General features: G+C 45.8%; 2 protein-coding genes across 5 annotated transcripts in view; one reads left to right on the top strand and one right to left on the bottom strand.

Annotated features, from left to right (window-relative positions):
- LOC134846528 (jouberin-like) overlaps nt 1-16,227 on the top strand; it is a 439,624-nt gene that overhangs the window by 229,602 nt on the left and 193,795 nt on the right. The gene's annotated exons all lie outside the window — the stretch shown is intronic.
- LOC134846844 (rRNA 2'-O-methyltransferase fibrillarin-like) lies at nt 14,307-14,840 on the bottom strand. The gene has a single exon (XM_063864241.1). The coding sequence runs from the start codon at nt 14,838-14,840 to the stop codon at nt 14,307-14,309; it is 534 nt and encodes a 177-aa protein (XP_063720311.1).

The raw sequence follows: 16,227 nt of genomic DNA, 5'->3' as shown, positions 1-16,227 counted from the left end.
TGGCTGGTTTATTTTGTTGGGCGGCAGGGAGTTGGATTATCAGAAAGAGAAAGTTTGGCATTTTTGCGTTTTGTTTTCCTGAAAAACTTGTCGGAGGTATGGATTCTATCATTGGTAAATTGCTTAGTAAATGCGTTTGCTATATCAGTATCGGAGGTTATGGCTTCAGAGCCAAAATTAATAGGGTGCCTCCCTACCTCAGGCCTGGATCCGTTTAAGGAGCGTACCACTTCTCAGAATTTTCTGGCACTAGTGCGGTAATCACAGGTCTGGAGGAATTTATTTTTTTCATTTATTTCTCTTCTCCTTTAATTTTCTTGTCTTATTTCTTTGTTTCATTTAGTTCTCTTGTCTTTTGCTGTCTGAAAAAACTGCACGAGCAAAAGATACGAGAAAAATTGTAGCGATGTTATCAGTCCCAAAGGAGATTCTTATCAGTATTAGAACGCAATAGACGAAGTCATAAGAAAATTTTGGACAAATCTTTGTGTCGACATCGAATCTGAAAGATGGATTGGCAAGGGCCTGAAGTTGTTATATTTCCAAGGGTTGTCAAAGAGTTCTTATTATGAGTAAAATCTTGCGATCTTTAAACATTAAAAACCGTCAAAAAAAGTGTTAAAAACAGTGAGCGAAGTATCGGGGAAGAAGGTCGAATCAGAAATCAGTTATTTGTCAATTCAATGTAGGTATATCAAGAGTATTTTAAAAAAACTTCATTATTTTTTTGAAAGGAATTGTTAAAATTGTGAAGATAGAACACATTTTCACGAACAGTTACGATGAAACGAAGTGGGCGGTGAGCGGGTCCTTACCTCCAAAATTGGGTAACTACATATAGGCTTTATGTGATTCGCCAAATATAGTTAACTGTAGGCTTTATATGAATTTTAGTTAGCTGTTGGTTTTATATTATTTTTTGTTGCTTTCAAATGAAACGCGAAATATAGTTACTACCAAAAAAATGAAGAAACAACCGACGGTTTGTTGAAAAATGAGCGTATCATAAACTTTGGGAAATGTACGGAAGACTGTTTCATCTTGTCCCCGGTATTAACCGCGAAAAAAGACGGGCCAATTAAGCTAGCGATCAAAAAGAAGTTGTTACCAAATGCCAAATATGAGCAAATCATTCGATAGCATAGCGTGAACATCAGTGGAAAAACTACCGATCCAAGATGGCTTTCCAACGTAGACCTGAAATACGAATTCTCGCAAATGAAATTTAGCGACGCAATGAGTCGTCAATGAATTGGAAAAACTGAGTTCTATGGTTTGGGGAAAAAACCCAATCATTTCCATTGAGTGATGGTGTCCTTGTCATCTACATATGCGTAGATGCAATCTTGATTTCAACCCGAAGATCAAAGGAACGCCATTGGCAAGAAATTCGCAACGTTTTCACTGTGCAAAATGCAAACAACGCAGATACATTGTGAAAAAATGCTCATTGTTTCTCAAAGAAAAAGAATAATTTAGGTTCCGAATTTCTAACAAAGTCACCATATTGGTTGAAAGAAACTGTGAGTCCATAGTTAAGATGTACCACCCGAAAATATTACAGACATAAGGGTCATTAATTGGGTCGATTTATCAATTCTTTCGATTTATCCCAAACTAGGCCAATACAACGGAACAACATAAAAACCTGATGAAAAAATGAAAAAAAAATTCAATGTTTGACCGGTGATCTACCCATGAGTCAGAATTTTTTAAAACCAAAATAATATTGAGCAGTTTCGACCAAAATAGCCTATTGGATGTTGGTAAACAAATAAAAAATCAACGAGACGCTTCGAAACTGCGCCTAAAAGCTGCATTGGAAGAACTGCTACTTTCGTCCTCAACCTCGTAGATTTTTGAACAAGGCGGAAGTAAAATATAGCATCAATGAGTTAGAATTGGGCGGTAACTCATTACCAGAACAATTTGTTTTGAGCCCCAATCACCATTATTACAGATCAGAAAGCTTAATTGTCCTGCTTGTCGGAGAAAAACACAAAAAAGAACACAAACACGTTTAGTGCTGTGGGCAGATCGATTATTGCCTTTCGAATAAGAGATGGAACGCTTCCCGGTGAAAAAGATGGGATCAGTGGTTTTTTATCTAGGCATCCCGTAGGGATGCCTCCTAGAGTATCAGAATTAGATAATATGTTCGTCGTTGGGCAAAACAATTCAGAGAATACGCTACTAACACCTTCGGCTACGGTTAGCACTGGAGAAAAAAGCAGCACAAAACGGATCGAGAGTTAAGTCTTCGGAAATGTTGCGCAGCGAAGAAACGATTGACGCGTTTCGAAATTAAAAATCGGTCAAAATTTGCTGATTGGAACATACGTGCGCAGAAAATTAAACTTAGTGCAAGCTGATAAACCCGTTAGCAAGGAGTGAGAATCGCAAAGAAAACGCAATTAGTTAAGGGCAGGAGACCCAAGAACTGCCAGCAATAGATGACGAAGAGACTAACGCAATGAGACAATTTTCGACTGCTTCGAGATTGATTACACCGAAATATTTTTATTTCATGGCATTTCATTTTGCCATTGTTTGCGGGACATGGCAAACAATTTTTTAAGGCTTTTTATGAATTGCCAAATATAATTACCTGCGGCAAACCGCCAGGAATGCATTAAATCGGATAAAAACTCAAAGTCATTCAATTCGGAAAAGATTGTAAAAAAAAGTTAAAATTGGAGATGTTAAGATGTTAGGAGTGCAAACAAGTAATTGCTCATCTGCTCAAAATACCCGTCAAATCAAAATAAAAAACGAAGAACAGTATATGTGATCAAAGAATTTCTAGAGAATTTTGTTTTGTACGCCATTTCAAGGGCCATTCGGACAGACAAAGGGTCTGGATTCATAGCAAAACCAATTGGCTAAAAGCAATATTCAGTTTGTTTCGCACCAGTAGGTAGTGATCGGGCGACCGGCTTAGTGGAGAGATGCTTTAGTACAATGCGAGAAAAGTTGATGGCACATTCTTCTCAAACTTCCGAATCGAAATTGAAAACTAGAGTAAGTGAAACGAGCAGAAGCCAACTCTCGGAATCCGCGGTTGACCAGATACGGACTCCTTGGTTTTTGTTTATGATTAGGGTCGGTCTCTGATGTTTGATTGTTATCGAACTAACTCAAATGCATAGTATAATTTTACCCTTCAAATGCCTATTTGAAATGAATTTCATTTTTACAACTTTTTCGGCTACTTTTAGAACAAATTATCAATAGAAAATTTGTTTGTTGAGTTCCTATTGGTTAAGCATCTTTTACTTAACTCATAGCAAACATGGGGCTAGAAGTTGGTTTCTCATTTTGAACTTGATTCGAATAATTTATTTTGAAAAATTTGCAGGTTTGATATTATTCATTGAACTTCTCAGATTCCGCCGAATTCCTCACAAAAACCCATTTTACAGATTCAGTGATATCGAAGTTTTGACACTATTGCCGTGATTTAGTCACGGATTCCGCAACAAACTTTACAGAGTCCGTTTTATGACGCATATGCACAGAATCCGTGAACCTATAAGCACAAAACTGAGCTTTTGAAAAATTTTACCTAGCTCTCGTTATGGTTGAATTACGATTTGTGACCGAGCCGTGACCCAATTTTGATTGGTAATTCATTGGAAGGGATGGTACTATTAAAGACTATTTAGACTTTTTTGAGGGGTGTCAATAAAAAACATCCAATTTTTGGCTGAAAACATTCCAAAACTTGGTTAAAGAACTGTTGATATTAATTTTTCGCCAAGACGTTGCACATTTTTAACAATCGAAATAATCAATCCATCCTGCTTGACAAGATCGCAAATTGACCCATTTTGACTATTTTATTGCCTGGTTTAAGAAAAAGTGGGACTCAGATAAGTTCTTTTTCTTCTAATTAAACTGTGATATTGTTTTTGGACCTCAGTTCCAGTTTCATTTTACTACTAAAAAATTTTCGAATGCTCATTTTCGGTCAAGATGATCAAAACGTATCTGGCATGGAGCACATTTTGTCTGCGGACGAGCAAACACCACAAAACTGGCCAAGACGTTCAAAATGCACCCAGAAAGTCATAAATCTAGTCGAAAAATATCTACCGGCGTTATTTCAGTTTCAATACTAGGTATACAGGCAAAAACAAACCTACTTTGGAATGAAAAAAAAATTCTGCTCTGTTTTTTATTCTAATTTTGCACAATCTGCATTCAATCTATTAAACTGATCACTTGTGTTTCTCCAACGAAAAACCAACATTAATTCTTAGCGTCTCAAGATTTGGTTAGAAACGATACTCGAACTTTTTTCTGATTTGGATACCAAGTATAGTTTTTACGCAGCGCACTCGATATAAGTGAGATGAAAAACAATTTGATATTGAGTGCGACAATTTAATCTCAGCTTCTTGAGTTTGTCGTTTTTACTCGATCATGTTCAACCATTTGATGTGAAAAAAATTATCAACTCATTGCTAGAATTGATAAGCTTAGATTTTCGCTAAATCTCTTTTTACCGTCGCTGATTTTTAAAAACTAGCGAGTTCACCAGCGTACAAAAATGGAGGTTTTGAGTTATGAAGAGTGTAACAAAATTGTGAGAGAAAAAGCTAAGTTATGGTCCATGTTGATATACATACAATCATGGCCATACGTGAGCTTCAAAAACAGACAAAAATCGCCTGTTTTCTATCTCTACATTTGTTTGCTTGCCCTAAACAATTATTACGTATTTAAGATGAGCGCATCTTCTTCAGCTATAAGTGCCTATTTTTTATCACAAGTGTGCACTTACCTTGCCTCAATCGTGTATGGGTATTTTAAATTTCGCTCAAACCATCCGGAAAATTATATCGAAGATTTTGATGAGTATTTTGCGCGCGATTACAACAAGTTGCTCATTTGTACCGACAAAAATTGCAACATTGTTGGCTGTATAGCTATGACAAAGCCCACCGCCGAGCATTCTTCTATCGAACTGCACCGGTTGCGTGTCGATCGAAAATACCGAGGGACTGGATTAGCAGACAGACTAATGCTAAGAGCAGAACATTTAGCTAGGAGTCGTGGAGAAACGCGTATTGAACTCACGGTCAAGTCGGATCAAGTGGCGGCACTGAAAGTATATAAGCGACACGGATTTCAAATTACAAGAGAGGAGCACGGGCATCGAAATGGACTTCTGCTCGGCATCAATTTCACTATGACTCACATCGCAAAGGATCTCAACCAGCATAACACTTCATAATGCTTTGAACTCTTATGCTTCATTGCAACTCCCAGACCAATTTCGACTTAATAACTACCCGGGTTGACTTCCATATAAGAAAGTTGCTTATCATACAATTTTTTTATTTGAAGTCTACGGAAAAAGTTTTTATCGATCAACTTTCATAGAAGAAAATTAAATGATAATTTCAATCGAAACTTTTTTCCGAAAATTATTTTAAATTGAAGTAGGACTGACACTATAAAAATTGATAAGTGGTAAATTCGGCAAGAAAAAACTTCCAATCCCAATTGAACCTGACCACCCGCGTTGAGATCCGCGACTTAAGAAAAGACCGGCGCGACTCAAATTTGACAATTCGAGACCGGCGCGACCGAAACTTGGCAATTGAAAACCGGCGCGACTGAAAAAAAAACAACCGCGACCGGCGCGACTCAAAACACCGTCGAGATCCGCGACTTAAGAAAATACTGACGGCGCGACTTGAGAAAAGACTGACGGCCCGACTTAAGAAAAGACTGACGGCGCGACTTGAGAAAAGACTGACGGCGCGACTTGAGAAACGATTTAAGCGGCGCGACTTAAGAAAAGACTGACGGCACGACTTAATAAAAGGCTAACGGCATGACATAAGCACGCGGCGCGACAGCAAAATCCAGTCTGAGAACGGTATGCGCCGCGACTTACAAATTCTTTTCTTAAGTCGCGGACCTCGACCCGGGCAGCGGTAATTCTAAAGGGGCGTACGCGCCCTGCTAGTTCTTAAAATTTTTGTTATGTCGTTATGTAAATTAGTTTGTTATACCCAGTGCATATATATCAAATTTGAGAACTGTAATTTAGTCATTTCATATTCAATCAATTGTTCTAACACTAAGATAGTTTTTGTAAATACATTACTTTGCCAAAAGAAATTGTGTTCAAAAATTCAAAACTTACACTTATTTTGTCAAAATTTAGGCTTTTGAGATCAATTTTAAATAATGTTCAAAGAATAACAAAAAGCAATCCAGCTATTGAAAATGAACCTACCACCTACTGTGATATATCACCGATAGTGTTTGTTCAGTCGAGTTCAGATTGATTGACCTGAAACTCACATCACACAATTATACCCACTTTGGACTAAGCTCTAGTAAAGTATATACAAGATATATAGTCTCAAGATAAGTAGTCTCAAAAAATCTCTTATATTTTTTTCAAAAAATTCTTTTCAATGAGCTAGCCGCAGGTTTCCCAGCCTAGTGATGTGAGGTCATAATTATTTTTAAAAATTGAAAATATTATCTCACGTCACTAGGCTGGGAAGTATGCGGAAAGAAGCCCATTGAAAATGTTGGCTATATATTGATAGTTATAATCTGTTAACAGATAATAACTATCAACAATTTCAGTAAAAGACAAAAAGTCAATAGTTTACCAAACAATAAATTTAAGTAAATTTACTGGGCCTTACCACTAACTAATCTGAATTCTAAGTTTGGCTGTTTAATTTTTTTAACCAAATGTTCCGTTTTGTGTTAAAATTGAGCTTATCCGGCCCAATTGAATTGAATTATTGAATATCTAAACTGAAAGTCATAATTTCTGTTCACCCTGAAGCTGGGGCCCAAATAAAGCATTTCGTTATCCGTACAAAATATAATGTTCTTCAATTCAACTCCCTATAACGATTCAACTCATTTCTATGTATCTGTTTCAACAAACTTAGGCGATCTTGAATAGAACAAACAACTATTCAAAAACATCAAGCCTCGTTTATTCATCAAGACTCAATGAAAAACAACATATTTTCATAACTTTGCGCGTTATAATTTAAATATTGTGCAGAACTTTTGAAATCGATGAAAATATAGTTTTTTAAATAATTTAATAACTGTAATGAGATTTTAAGTTTTTAGTCTACCTTTCTGGAAGAATTCAAAATTGTAAACTCTAAAAAATCTTGAGGTAAGGTTAGTTTAGATCACTAAGGTTAATGGTTGTTAAGGTAAAGTTTACTCAAGTCTACCTTAAAACTACTAAAGGTTAAAACTTGAAAGGTTAAAAATATTTCACCTCCCATCATTTTGCTTGTTTAGGTTCAGCTTGAGCATGTTTTGTGAATGCTGATAATGGGGGTGACCATGGCCTAAGGTTTATACACTTGTTATATGTCAGACCAATCTAGCTATATCAATTGAATCAATCGAGTGACATCAGAAAACTCTGACTTGGGGCTGAGATTGATTGCAAAAGCTGTAAAAGTAGACATCATTGGAGACACAGTGGAAACACGGTGAATACTCAGTTAAGGTAAATTTCCAAGGTAAACTTCGGGTAACTTTAGTTAAAGTTCAAAGTATTTTCACCTCAACTTTTAGCACAAAATTGAGGTGAGTTAAGGTAATATTTCAGATGGTGTAAGGTTTTTTTATCTTCCTAAATATGGTACCTTTTTCAGATAAAGTATGGGTGACTTAATGTAGTAGTTAAGGTGACTTGAGGTAAATTTATGGTAAGCAGTTTTTGCCTAACCTGTTGCGAAAACTTAAGGTACGTTTAAGGTACAGTTACCTAGTATTTTTAAAGTGTAATGGCAATTGAATAATATGGCCTAAGCCTAGTTGAAACTGTGTTGAACTTGCCACTTCGACTGTCGCTACTTCTCGTTTGGCTGTCTGTTAAGTCTTTACCCATTTGTGCCAATTGGTTACTCAATTTCTCCGAAAGGTAACCACGCTGCATCGAGTAGCCTCAAAATTACGATATTGTGCCAGACAAACTGTACAGAAAAGTAGTAGACCGTAGTAGTCGCCACAAACTAATTGGTCAAAAAATTCTTCTTGAAAGCCACTACCTTTTCGTCTAGCACCGCCTTCTGGAGCAGCTGGGCTTCCCAGTCGAACACCGTCTTCTTGAAAGCCACCGCCTCCTCGAGCAGCAACGCCCTCTGGACCAGCTGGGCCTACCACTCGAAAACCGTCTTCTTGAAAGCCACCGCCTTTTCGTCTCGCACCGCCCTCTGGAGCAGCTGGGGCTCCCAGTCGTACACCGTCTTCTTGAAAGCCACCGCCTCCTCGTCCAGCACCGCCCTCTGGAGCAGCTGGGCCTCCCATTCGAACACCGTCTTCTTGAAAGCCACCGCCTCCTCGTCCAGCACCGCCTTCAGTAGCATCTGGGCCTCCAAGTCGAACACCGTCCTCTTGAAAGCCACCACCTCCTCGTCCAGCATCGCCTTCTGGAGCAGCTGGGCCTCCCAGCCGAACACCGTCTTCTTGAAAGCCCCCGCCATTTCGTCAAGCACCACCCTCTCGAGCAGCTGGGCCTCCCAAACGAACACCGTCTTCTTGAAAGCCACCGCCTCCTCCTCCGGCACCGCCTTCAGTAGCAGCTGGGCCTCCAAGTCGAACACCGTCTTCTTGAAAGCCACCACCTCCTCGTCCAGCATCGCCTTCTGGAGCAGCTGGGCCTCCCAGCCGAACACCGTCTTCTTGAAAGCCACCGCCTCCTCGTCCAGCACCGCCTTCAGTAGCATCTGGGCCTCCAAGTCGAACACCGTCATCTTGAAAGCCACCACCTCCTCGTCCAGCATCGCCTTCTGGAGCAGCTGGGCCTCCCAGCCGAACACCGTCTTCTTGAAAGCCACCGCCATTTTGTCAAGCACCACCCTCTCGAGCAGCTGGGCCTCCCATTCGAACACCGTCTTCTTGAAAGCCACCGCCTCCTCGTCCAGCACCGCCTTCAGTAGCAGCTGGGCCTCCAAGTCGAACACCGTCTTCTTGAAAGCCACCACCTCCTCGTCCAGCATCGCCTTCTGGAGCAGATGGGCCTCCCAGCCGAACACCGTCTTCTTGAAAGCCACCGCCTCCTCGTCCAGCACCACCTTCAGTAGCATCTGGGCCTCCAAGTCGAACACCGTCTTCTTGAAAGCCACCACCTCCTCGTCCAGCATCGCCTTCTGGAGCAGCTGGGCCTCCCAGCCGAACACTGTCTTCTTGAAAGCCACCGCCATTTCGTCAAGCATCACCCTCTCGAGCAGCTGGGCCTCCCAGTCGAACACCGTCGTCTTGAAAGCCACCGCCTCCTCGTACAGCACTGCCTTCTGCAGCAGCAGCTGGGCCTCCCAGTCGAACAACGTCTTCTTGAAACGTCTTTAAGTTTTTAGGCTACCTTTCTGGAAGAATTCAAAATTGTACACTCTAAAAAATCTTGAGGTAAGGTTAGTTTAGATCACTAAGGTTAATGGTTGTTAAGGTAAAGTTTACTCAAGTCTACCTTAAAACTACTAAAGGTTAAAACTTGAAAGGTTAAAAATATTTCACCTCCCATCATTTTGCTTGTTTAGGTTCAGCTTGAGCATGTTTTGTGAATGCTGATAATGGGGGTGACCATGGCCTAAGGTTTATACACTTGTTATATGTCAGACCAATCTAGCTATATCAATTGAATCAATCGAGTGACATCAGAAAACTCTGACTTGGGGCTGAAATTGATTGCAAAAGCTGTAAAAGTAGACATCATTGGAGACACAGTGGAAACACGGTGAATACTCAGTTAAGGGTAAATTTCCAAGGTAAACTTCGGGTAACTTTAGTTAAAGTTCAAAGTATTTTCACCTCAAGTTTTAGCACAAAATTGAGGTGAGTTAAGGTAATATTTCAGATGGTGTAAGGTTTTTTTATCTTCCTAAATAGGGTACCTTTTTCAGATAAAGTATGGGTGACTTAATGTAGTAGTTAAGGTGGCTTGAGGTAAATTTATGGTAAGCAGTTTTTGCCTAACCTGTTGCGAAAACTTAAGGTACGTTTAAGGTACAGTTACCTCGTATTTTTAAAGTGTAATGGCAATTGAATAATATGGCCTAAGCCTAGTTGAAACTGTGTTGAACTTGCCACTTCGACTGTCGCTACTTCTCGTTTGGCTGTCTGTTAAGTCTTTACCCATTTGTGCCAATTAGTTACTCAATTTCTCCGAAAGGTAACCACGCTGCATCGAGTAGCCTCAAAATTACGATATTGTGCCAGACAAACTGTACAGAAAAGTAGTAGACCGTAGTAGTCGCCAAAAACTAATTGGTCAAAAAATTCTTCTTGAAAGCCACTGCCTTTTCGTCTAGCACCGCCTTCTGGAGCAGCTGGGCTTCCCAGTCGAACACCGTCTTCTTGAAAGCCACCGCCTCCTCGAGCAGCAACTCCCTCTGGACCAGCTGGGCCTACCACTCGAAAACCGTCTTCTTGAAAGCCACCGCCTTTTCGTCTCGCACCGCCCTCTGGAGCAGCTGGGGCTCCCAGTCGTACACCGTCTTCTTGAAAGCCACCGCCTCCTCGTCCAGCACCGCCCTCTGGAGCAGCTGGGCCTCCCATTCGAACACCGTCTTCTTGAAAGCCACCGCCTCCTCGTCCAGCACCGCCTTCAGTAGCATCTGGGCCTCCGAGTCGAACACCGTCTTCTTGAAAGCCACCACCTCCTCGTCCAGCATCGCCTTCTGGAGCAGCTGGGCCTCCCAGCCGAACACCGTCTTCTTGAAAGCCACCGCCATTTCGTCAAGCACCACCCTCTCGAGCAGCTGGGCCTCCCAAACGAACACCGTCTTCTTGAAAGCCACCGCCTCCTCGTCCGGCACCGCCTTCAGTAGCAGCTGGGCCTCCAAGTCGAACACCGTCTTCTTGAAAGCCACCACCTCCTCGTCCAGCATCGCCTTCTGGAGCAGCTGGGCCTCCCAGCCGAACACCGTCTTCTTGAAAGCCACCGCCTCCTCGTCCAGCACCGCCTTCAGTAGCATCTGGGCCTCCAAATCGAACACCGTCATCTTGAAAGCCACCACCTCCTCGTCCAGCATCGCCTTCTGGAGCAGCTGGGCCTCCCAGCCGAACACCGTCTTCTTGAAAGCCACCGCCATTTTGTCAAGCACCACCCTCTCGAGCAGCTGGGCCTCCCATTCGAACACCGTCTTCTTGAAAGCCACCGCCTCCTCGTCCAGCACCGCCTTCAGTAGCAGCTGGGCCTCCAAGTCGAACACCGTCTTCTTGAAAGCCACCACCTCCTCGTCCAGCATCGCCTTCTGGAGCAGATGGGCCTCCCAGCCGAACACCGTCTTCTTGAAAGCCACCGCCTCCTCGTCCAGCACCGCCTTCAGTAGCATCTGGGCCTCCAAGTCGAACACCGTCTTCTTGAAAGCCACCACCTCCTCGTCCAGCATCGCCTTCTGGAGCAGCTGGGCCTCCCAGCCGAACACCGTCTTCTTGAAAGCCACCGCCTCCTCGTCCAGCACCGCCTTCAGTAGCATCTGGGCCTCCGAGTCGAACACCGTCTTCTTGAAAGCCACCACCTCCTCGTCCAGCATCGCCTTCTGGAGCAGCTGGGCCTCCCAGCCGAACACCGTCTTCTTGAAAGCCACCGCCATTTCGTCAAGCACCACCCTCTCGAGCAGCTGGGCCTCCCAAACGAACACCGTCTTCTTGAAAGCCACCGCCTCCTCGTCCGGCACCGCCTTCAGTAGCAGCTGGGCCTCCAAGTCGAACACCGTCTTCTTGAAAGCCACCACCTCCTCGTCCAGCATCGCCTTCTGGAGCAGCTGGGCCTCCCAGCCGAACACCGTCTTCTTGAAAGCCACCGCCTCCTCGTCCAGCACCGCCTTCAGTAGCATCTGGGCCTCCAAATCGAACACCGTCATCTTGAAAGCCACCACCTCCTCGTCCAGCATCGCCTTCTGGAGCAGCTGGGCCTCCCAGCCGAACACCGTCTTCTTGAAAGCCACCGCCATTTTGTCAAGCACCACCCTCTCGAGCAGCTGGGCCTCCCATTCGAACACCGTCTTCTTGAAAGCCACCGCCTCCTCGTCCAGCACCGCCTTCAGTAGCAGCTGGGCCTCCAAGTCGAACACCGTCTTCTTGAAAGCCACCACCTCCTCGTCCAGCATCGCCTTCTGGAGCAGATGGGCCTCCCAGCCGAACACCGTCTTCTTGAAAGCCACCGCCTCCTCGTCCAGCACCGCCTTCAGTAGCATCTGGGCCTCCAAGTCGAACACCGTCTTCTTGAAAGCCACCACCTCCTCGTCCAGCATCGCCTTCTGGAGAAGCTGGGCCTCCCAGCCGAACACCTTCTTCTTGAAAGCCACCGCCATTTCGTCAAGCACAACCCTCTCGAGCAGCTGGGCCTCCCAGTCGAACACCGTCGTCTTGAAAGCCACCGCCTCCTCGTACAGCACTGCCTTCTGCTGCAGCAGCTGGGCCTCCCAGTCGAACAACGTCTTCTTGAAACGTCTTTAAGTTTTTATGCTACCTTTCTGGAAGAATTCAAAATTGTACACTCTACAAAATCTTGAGGTAAGGTTAGTTTAGATCACTAAGGTTAATGGTTGTTAAGGTAAAGTTCACCTCAAGTCTACCTTAAAACTACTAAAGGTTAAAACTTGAAAGGTTAAAAATATTTCACCTCCCATCATTTTGCTTGTTTAGGTTCAGCTTGAGCATGTTTTGTGAATGCTGATAATGGGGGTGACCATGGCCTAAGGTTTATACACTTGTTATATGTCAGACCAATCTAGCTATATCAATTGAATCAATCGAGTGACATCAGAAAACTCTGACTTGGGGCTGAAACTGATTGCAAAAGCTGTAAAAGTCGACATCATTGGAGACACAGTGGAAACACGGTGAATACTCAGTTAAGGTAAATTTCCAAGGTAAACTTCTGGTAACTTTAGTTAAAGTTCAAAGTATTTTCACCTCAAGTTTAAGCACAAAATTGAGGTGAGTTAAGGTAAAATTTCAGATGGTGTAAGGTTTTTTTATCTTCCTAAATAGGGTACCTTTTTCAGATAAAGTATGGGTGACTTAATGTAGTAGTTAAGGTGGCTTGAGGTAAATTTATGGCAAGCAGTTTTTGCCTAACCTGTTGAGAAAACTTAAGGTACGTTTAAGGTACAGTTACCTCGTATTTTTAAAGTGTAATGGCAATTGAATAATATGGCCTAAGCCTAGTTGAAACTGTGTTGAGCTTGCCACTTCGACTGTCGCTACTTCTCGTTTGGCTGTCTGTTAAGTCTTTACCCATTTGAGCCAATTGGTTACTCAATTTCTCCGAAAGGTAACCACGCTGCATCGAGTAGCCTCAAAATTACGATATTGTGCCAGCCAAACTGTACAGAAAAGTAGTAGACCGTAGTAGTCGCCAAAAACTAATTGGTCAAAAATTTCTTCTTGAAAGCCACTGCTTTTTCGTTTAGCACCGCCTCCTCGAGCAGCAACGCCCTCTGGAGAAGCTGGGCATACCACTCGAACACCGTCTTCTTGAAAGCCACCGCCTCCTCGTCCAGCACCGCCCTCTGGAGCAGCTGGGCCTCCCATTCGAACACCGTCTTCTTGAAAGCCACCGCCTCCTCGTCCAGCACCGCCTTCAGTAGCAGCTGGGCCTCCAAGTCGAACACCGTCTTCTTGAAAAACACCACCTCCTCGTCCAGCATCGCCTTCTGGAGCAGCTGGGCCTCCCAGCCGAACACCGTCTTCTTGAAAGCCACCACAATTTCGTCAAGCACCACCCTCTCGAGCAGCTGGGCCTCCCAAACGAACACCGTCTTCTTGAAAGCCACCGCCTTCTAGTCCAGCACCGCCCTCTGGAGCAGCTGGGCCTCCCATTCGAACACCGTCTTCTTGAAAGCCACCGCCTCCTCGTCCAGCACCGCCTTCAGTAGCAGCTGGGCCTCCAAGTCGAACACCGTCTTCTTGAAAGCCACCACCTCCTCGTCCAGCATCGCCTTCTGGAGCAGCTGGGCCTCCCAGCCGAACACCGTCTTCTTGAAAGCCACCACAATTTCGTCAAGCACCACCCTCTCGAGCAGCTGGGCCTCCCAAACGAACACCGTCTTCTTGAAAGCCACCGCCTTCTAGTCCAGCACCGCCTTCTGGAGCACTAGGCCTCCCAGTCGAACACCGTCTTGTTGAACGCCACCGCTTCCTGGTCCAGCACCGCCCTCTGGAGCAGCTGGGCATCCCAGTCGAACAACGTCTTCTTGAAAGCCACCGCCTCCTCGTGTAGGACCGCCCTCTGGAGCAGCTGGGCCTCCCAGCCGAACACCGTCTTCTTGAAAGCCACCGCCATTTCGTCAAGCACCACCCTCTCGAGCAGCTGGGCCTCCCAAACGAACACCGTCTTCTTGAAAGCCACCGCCTTCTAGTCCAGCACCACCTTCTGGAGCAACTAGGCCTCCCAGTCGAACACCGCCTTCTTGAAAGCCACCGCCTCCTCGTCCAGCACCGCCCTCTGGAGCAGCTGGACATCCCAGTCGAACAACGTCTTCTTGAAAGCCACCGCCTCCTCCTGTAGCACCGCCCTCTGGAACAGCTGGGCCTCCTAGTCGAACACCATCTTCTTGACGGCCACCTCCTCTTCGTCCAGCACCGCCTTTTGGAGCAGCTGGGCCTCCCAGTCGAACAACGTCTTCTTGAAAGCCACCGCCTCCTCGTGTAGCACCGCCCTCTGGAGCAGCTGGGCCTTCCAGTCGAACACCATCTTCTTGACGGCCACCGCTTCTTCGTCCAGCACCGCCTTCTGGACAGCTGGGCTTACCAGTCGAACGCCGTCTTCTTGAAAGCCACCGCCTCCTCGAGCAGCAACGCCCTCTGGAGCAGCTGGGCATACCACTCGAACAACGTGTTCTTGAAAGCCACCGCCTCCTCATGTAGCACCGCCCTCTGGAGCAGCTGGGGCTCCTAGTCGCACACCGTCATCTTGAAAGCCACCGCCTCCTCGTCCAGCACCGCCCTCTGGAGCAGCTGGACCTCCCAGTCGAACACCGTCTTCTTGAAACCCAACGCCTCCTCGTCCAGCATCGCCTTCTGGAGCAGCTGGGAGTCCCAGTCGAACACCGTTATCTTGAAATCCACCGCCTCCTCGTCCAGCACTACCTTCTGGAGCAGCTGGGCCTCTCAAACGAACACCGTCTTCTTGAAAGCCACCGCCTTCTAGTCCAGCACCGCCTTCTGGAGCAACTAGGCCTCCCAGTCGAACACCTCCTTCTTGAAAGCCACCGCCTCCTCGTCCAGCACCGCCCTCTGGAGCAGCTGGGCATCCCAGTCGAACAACGTCTTCTTGGAAGCCACCGCCTCCTCGTGTAGCACCGCCCTCTGGAGCAGCTGGGCCTCCTAGTCGAACACCATCTTCTTGACGGCCACCTCCTCTTCGTCCAGCACCGCCTTTTGGAGCAACTGGGCCTCCCAGTCGAACAACGTCTTCTTGAAAGCCACCGCCTCCTCGTGTAGCACTGCCCTCTGGAGCAGCTGGGCCTTCCAGTCGAACACCATCTTCTTGACGGCCACCGCTTCTTCGTCCAGCACCGCCTTCTGGAGCAGCTGGGCTTACCAGTCGAAAGCCGTCTTCTTGAAAGCCACCGCCTCCTCGAGCAGCAACGCCCTCTGGAGCAGCTGGGCATACCACTCGAACACCGTCTTCTCGAAAGCCACCGCCTTTTCGTCTCTCACCGCCCTCTGGAGCAGCTGGGGCTCCCAGTCGCACACCGTCTTCTTGAAAGCCACCGCCTCCTCGTCCAGCACCGCCCTCTGGAGCAGCTGGGCATCCCAGTCGAACAACGTCTTCTTGAAAGCCACCGCCTCCTCATGTAGCACCGCCCTCTGGAGCAGCTGGGCCTCCCAGTCGAACACCATCTTCTTGACGGCCACCGCCTCTTCGTCCAGCACCGCCTTCTGGAGCAGCTGGGCTTCCCAGTCGAACACCGTCTTCTTGAAAACCACGGCTTTTTCGTCTAGAACCGCCCTCTGGAGCAGGTGGGCCTACCAGTCGCACACCATCTTCTTGAAAGCCACCGCCTCCTCGTCCAGCACCGCCCTCTGGAGCAGCTGGGCATCCCAGTCGAACAACGTCTTCTTGAAAGCCACCGCCTCCTCATGTAGCACCGCCCTCTGGAGCAGCTGGGCCTCCCAGTCGAACACCGTCTTCTTGAAAACCACGGCTTTTTCGTCTAGAGCCGCCCTCTTGAGCAGCTGGGCATCCCAGTCGAACAACGTCTT

This window comes from Symsagittifera roscoffensis, chromosome 5 (genome assembly GCF_963678635.1).
Source record: "Symsagittifera roscoffensis chromosome 5, txSymRosc1.1, whole genome shotgun sequence".
Taxonomy (NCBI): domain Eukaryota; kingdom Metazoa; phylum Xenacoelomorpha; order Acoela; family Convolutidae; genus Symsagittifera; species Symsagittifera roscoffensis.
The sequence above is the reverse complement of the archived record's forward strand: the minus strand, read 5'-3'. Positions and strand labels throughout refer to the sequence as shown.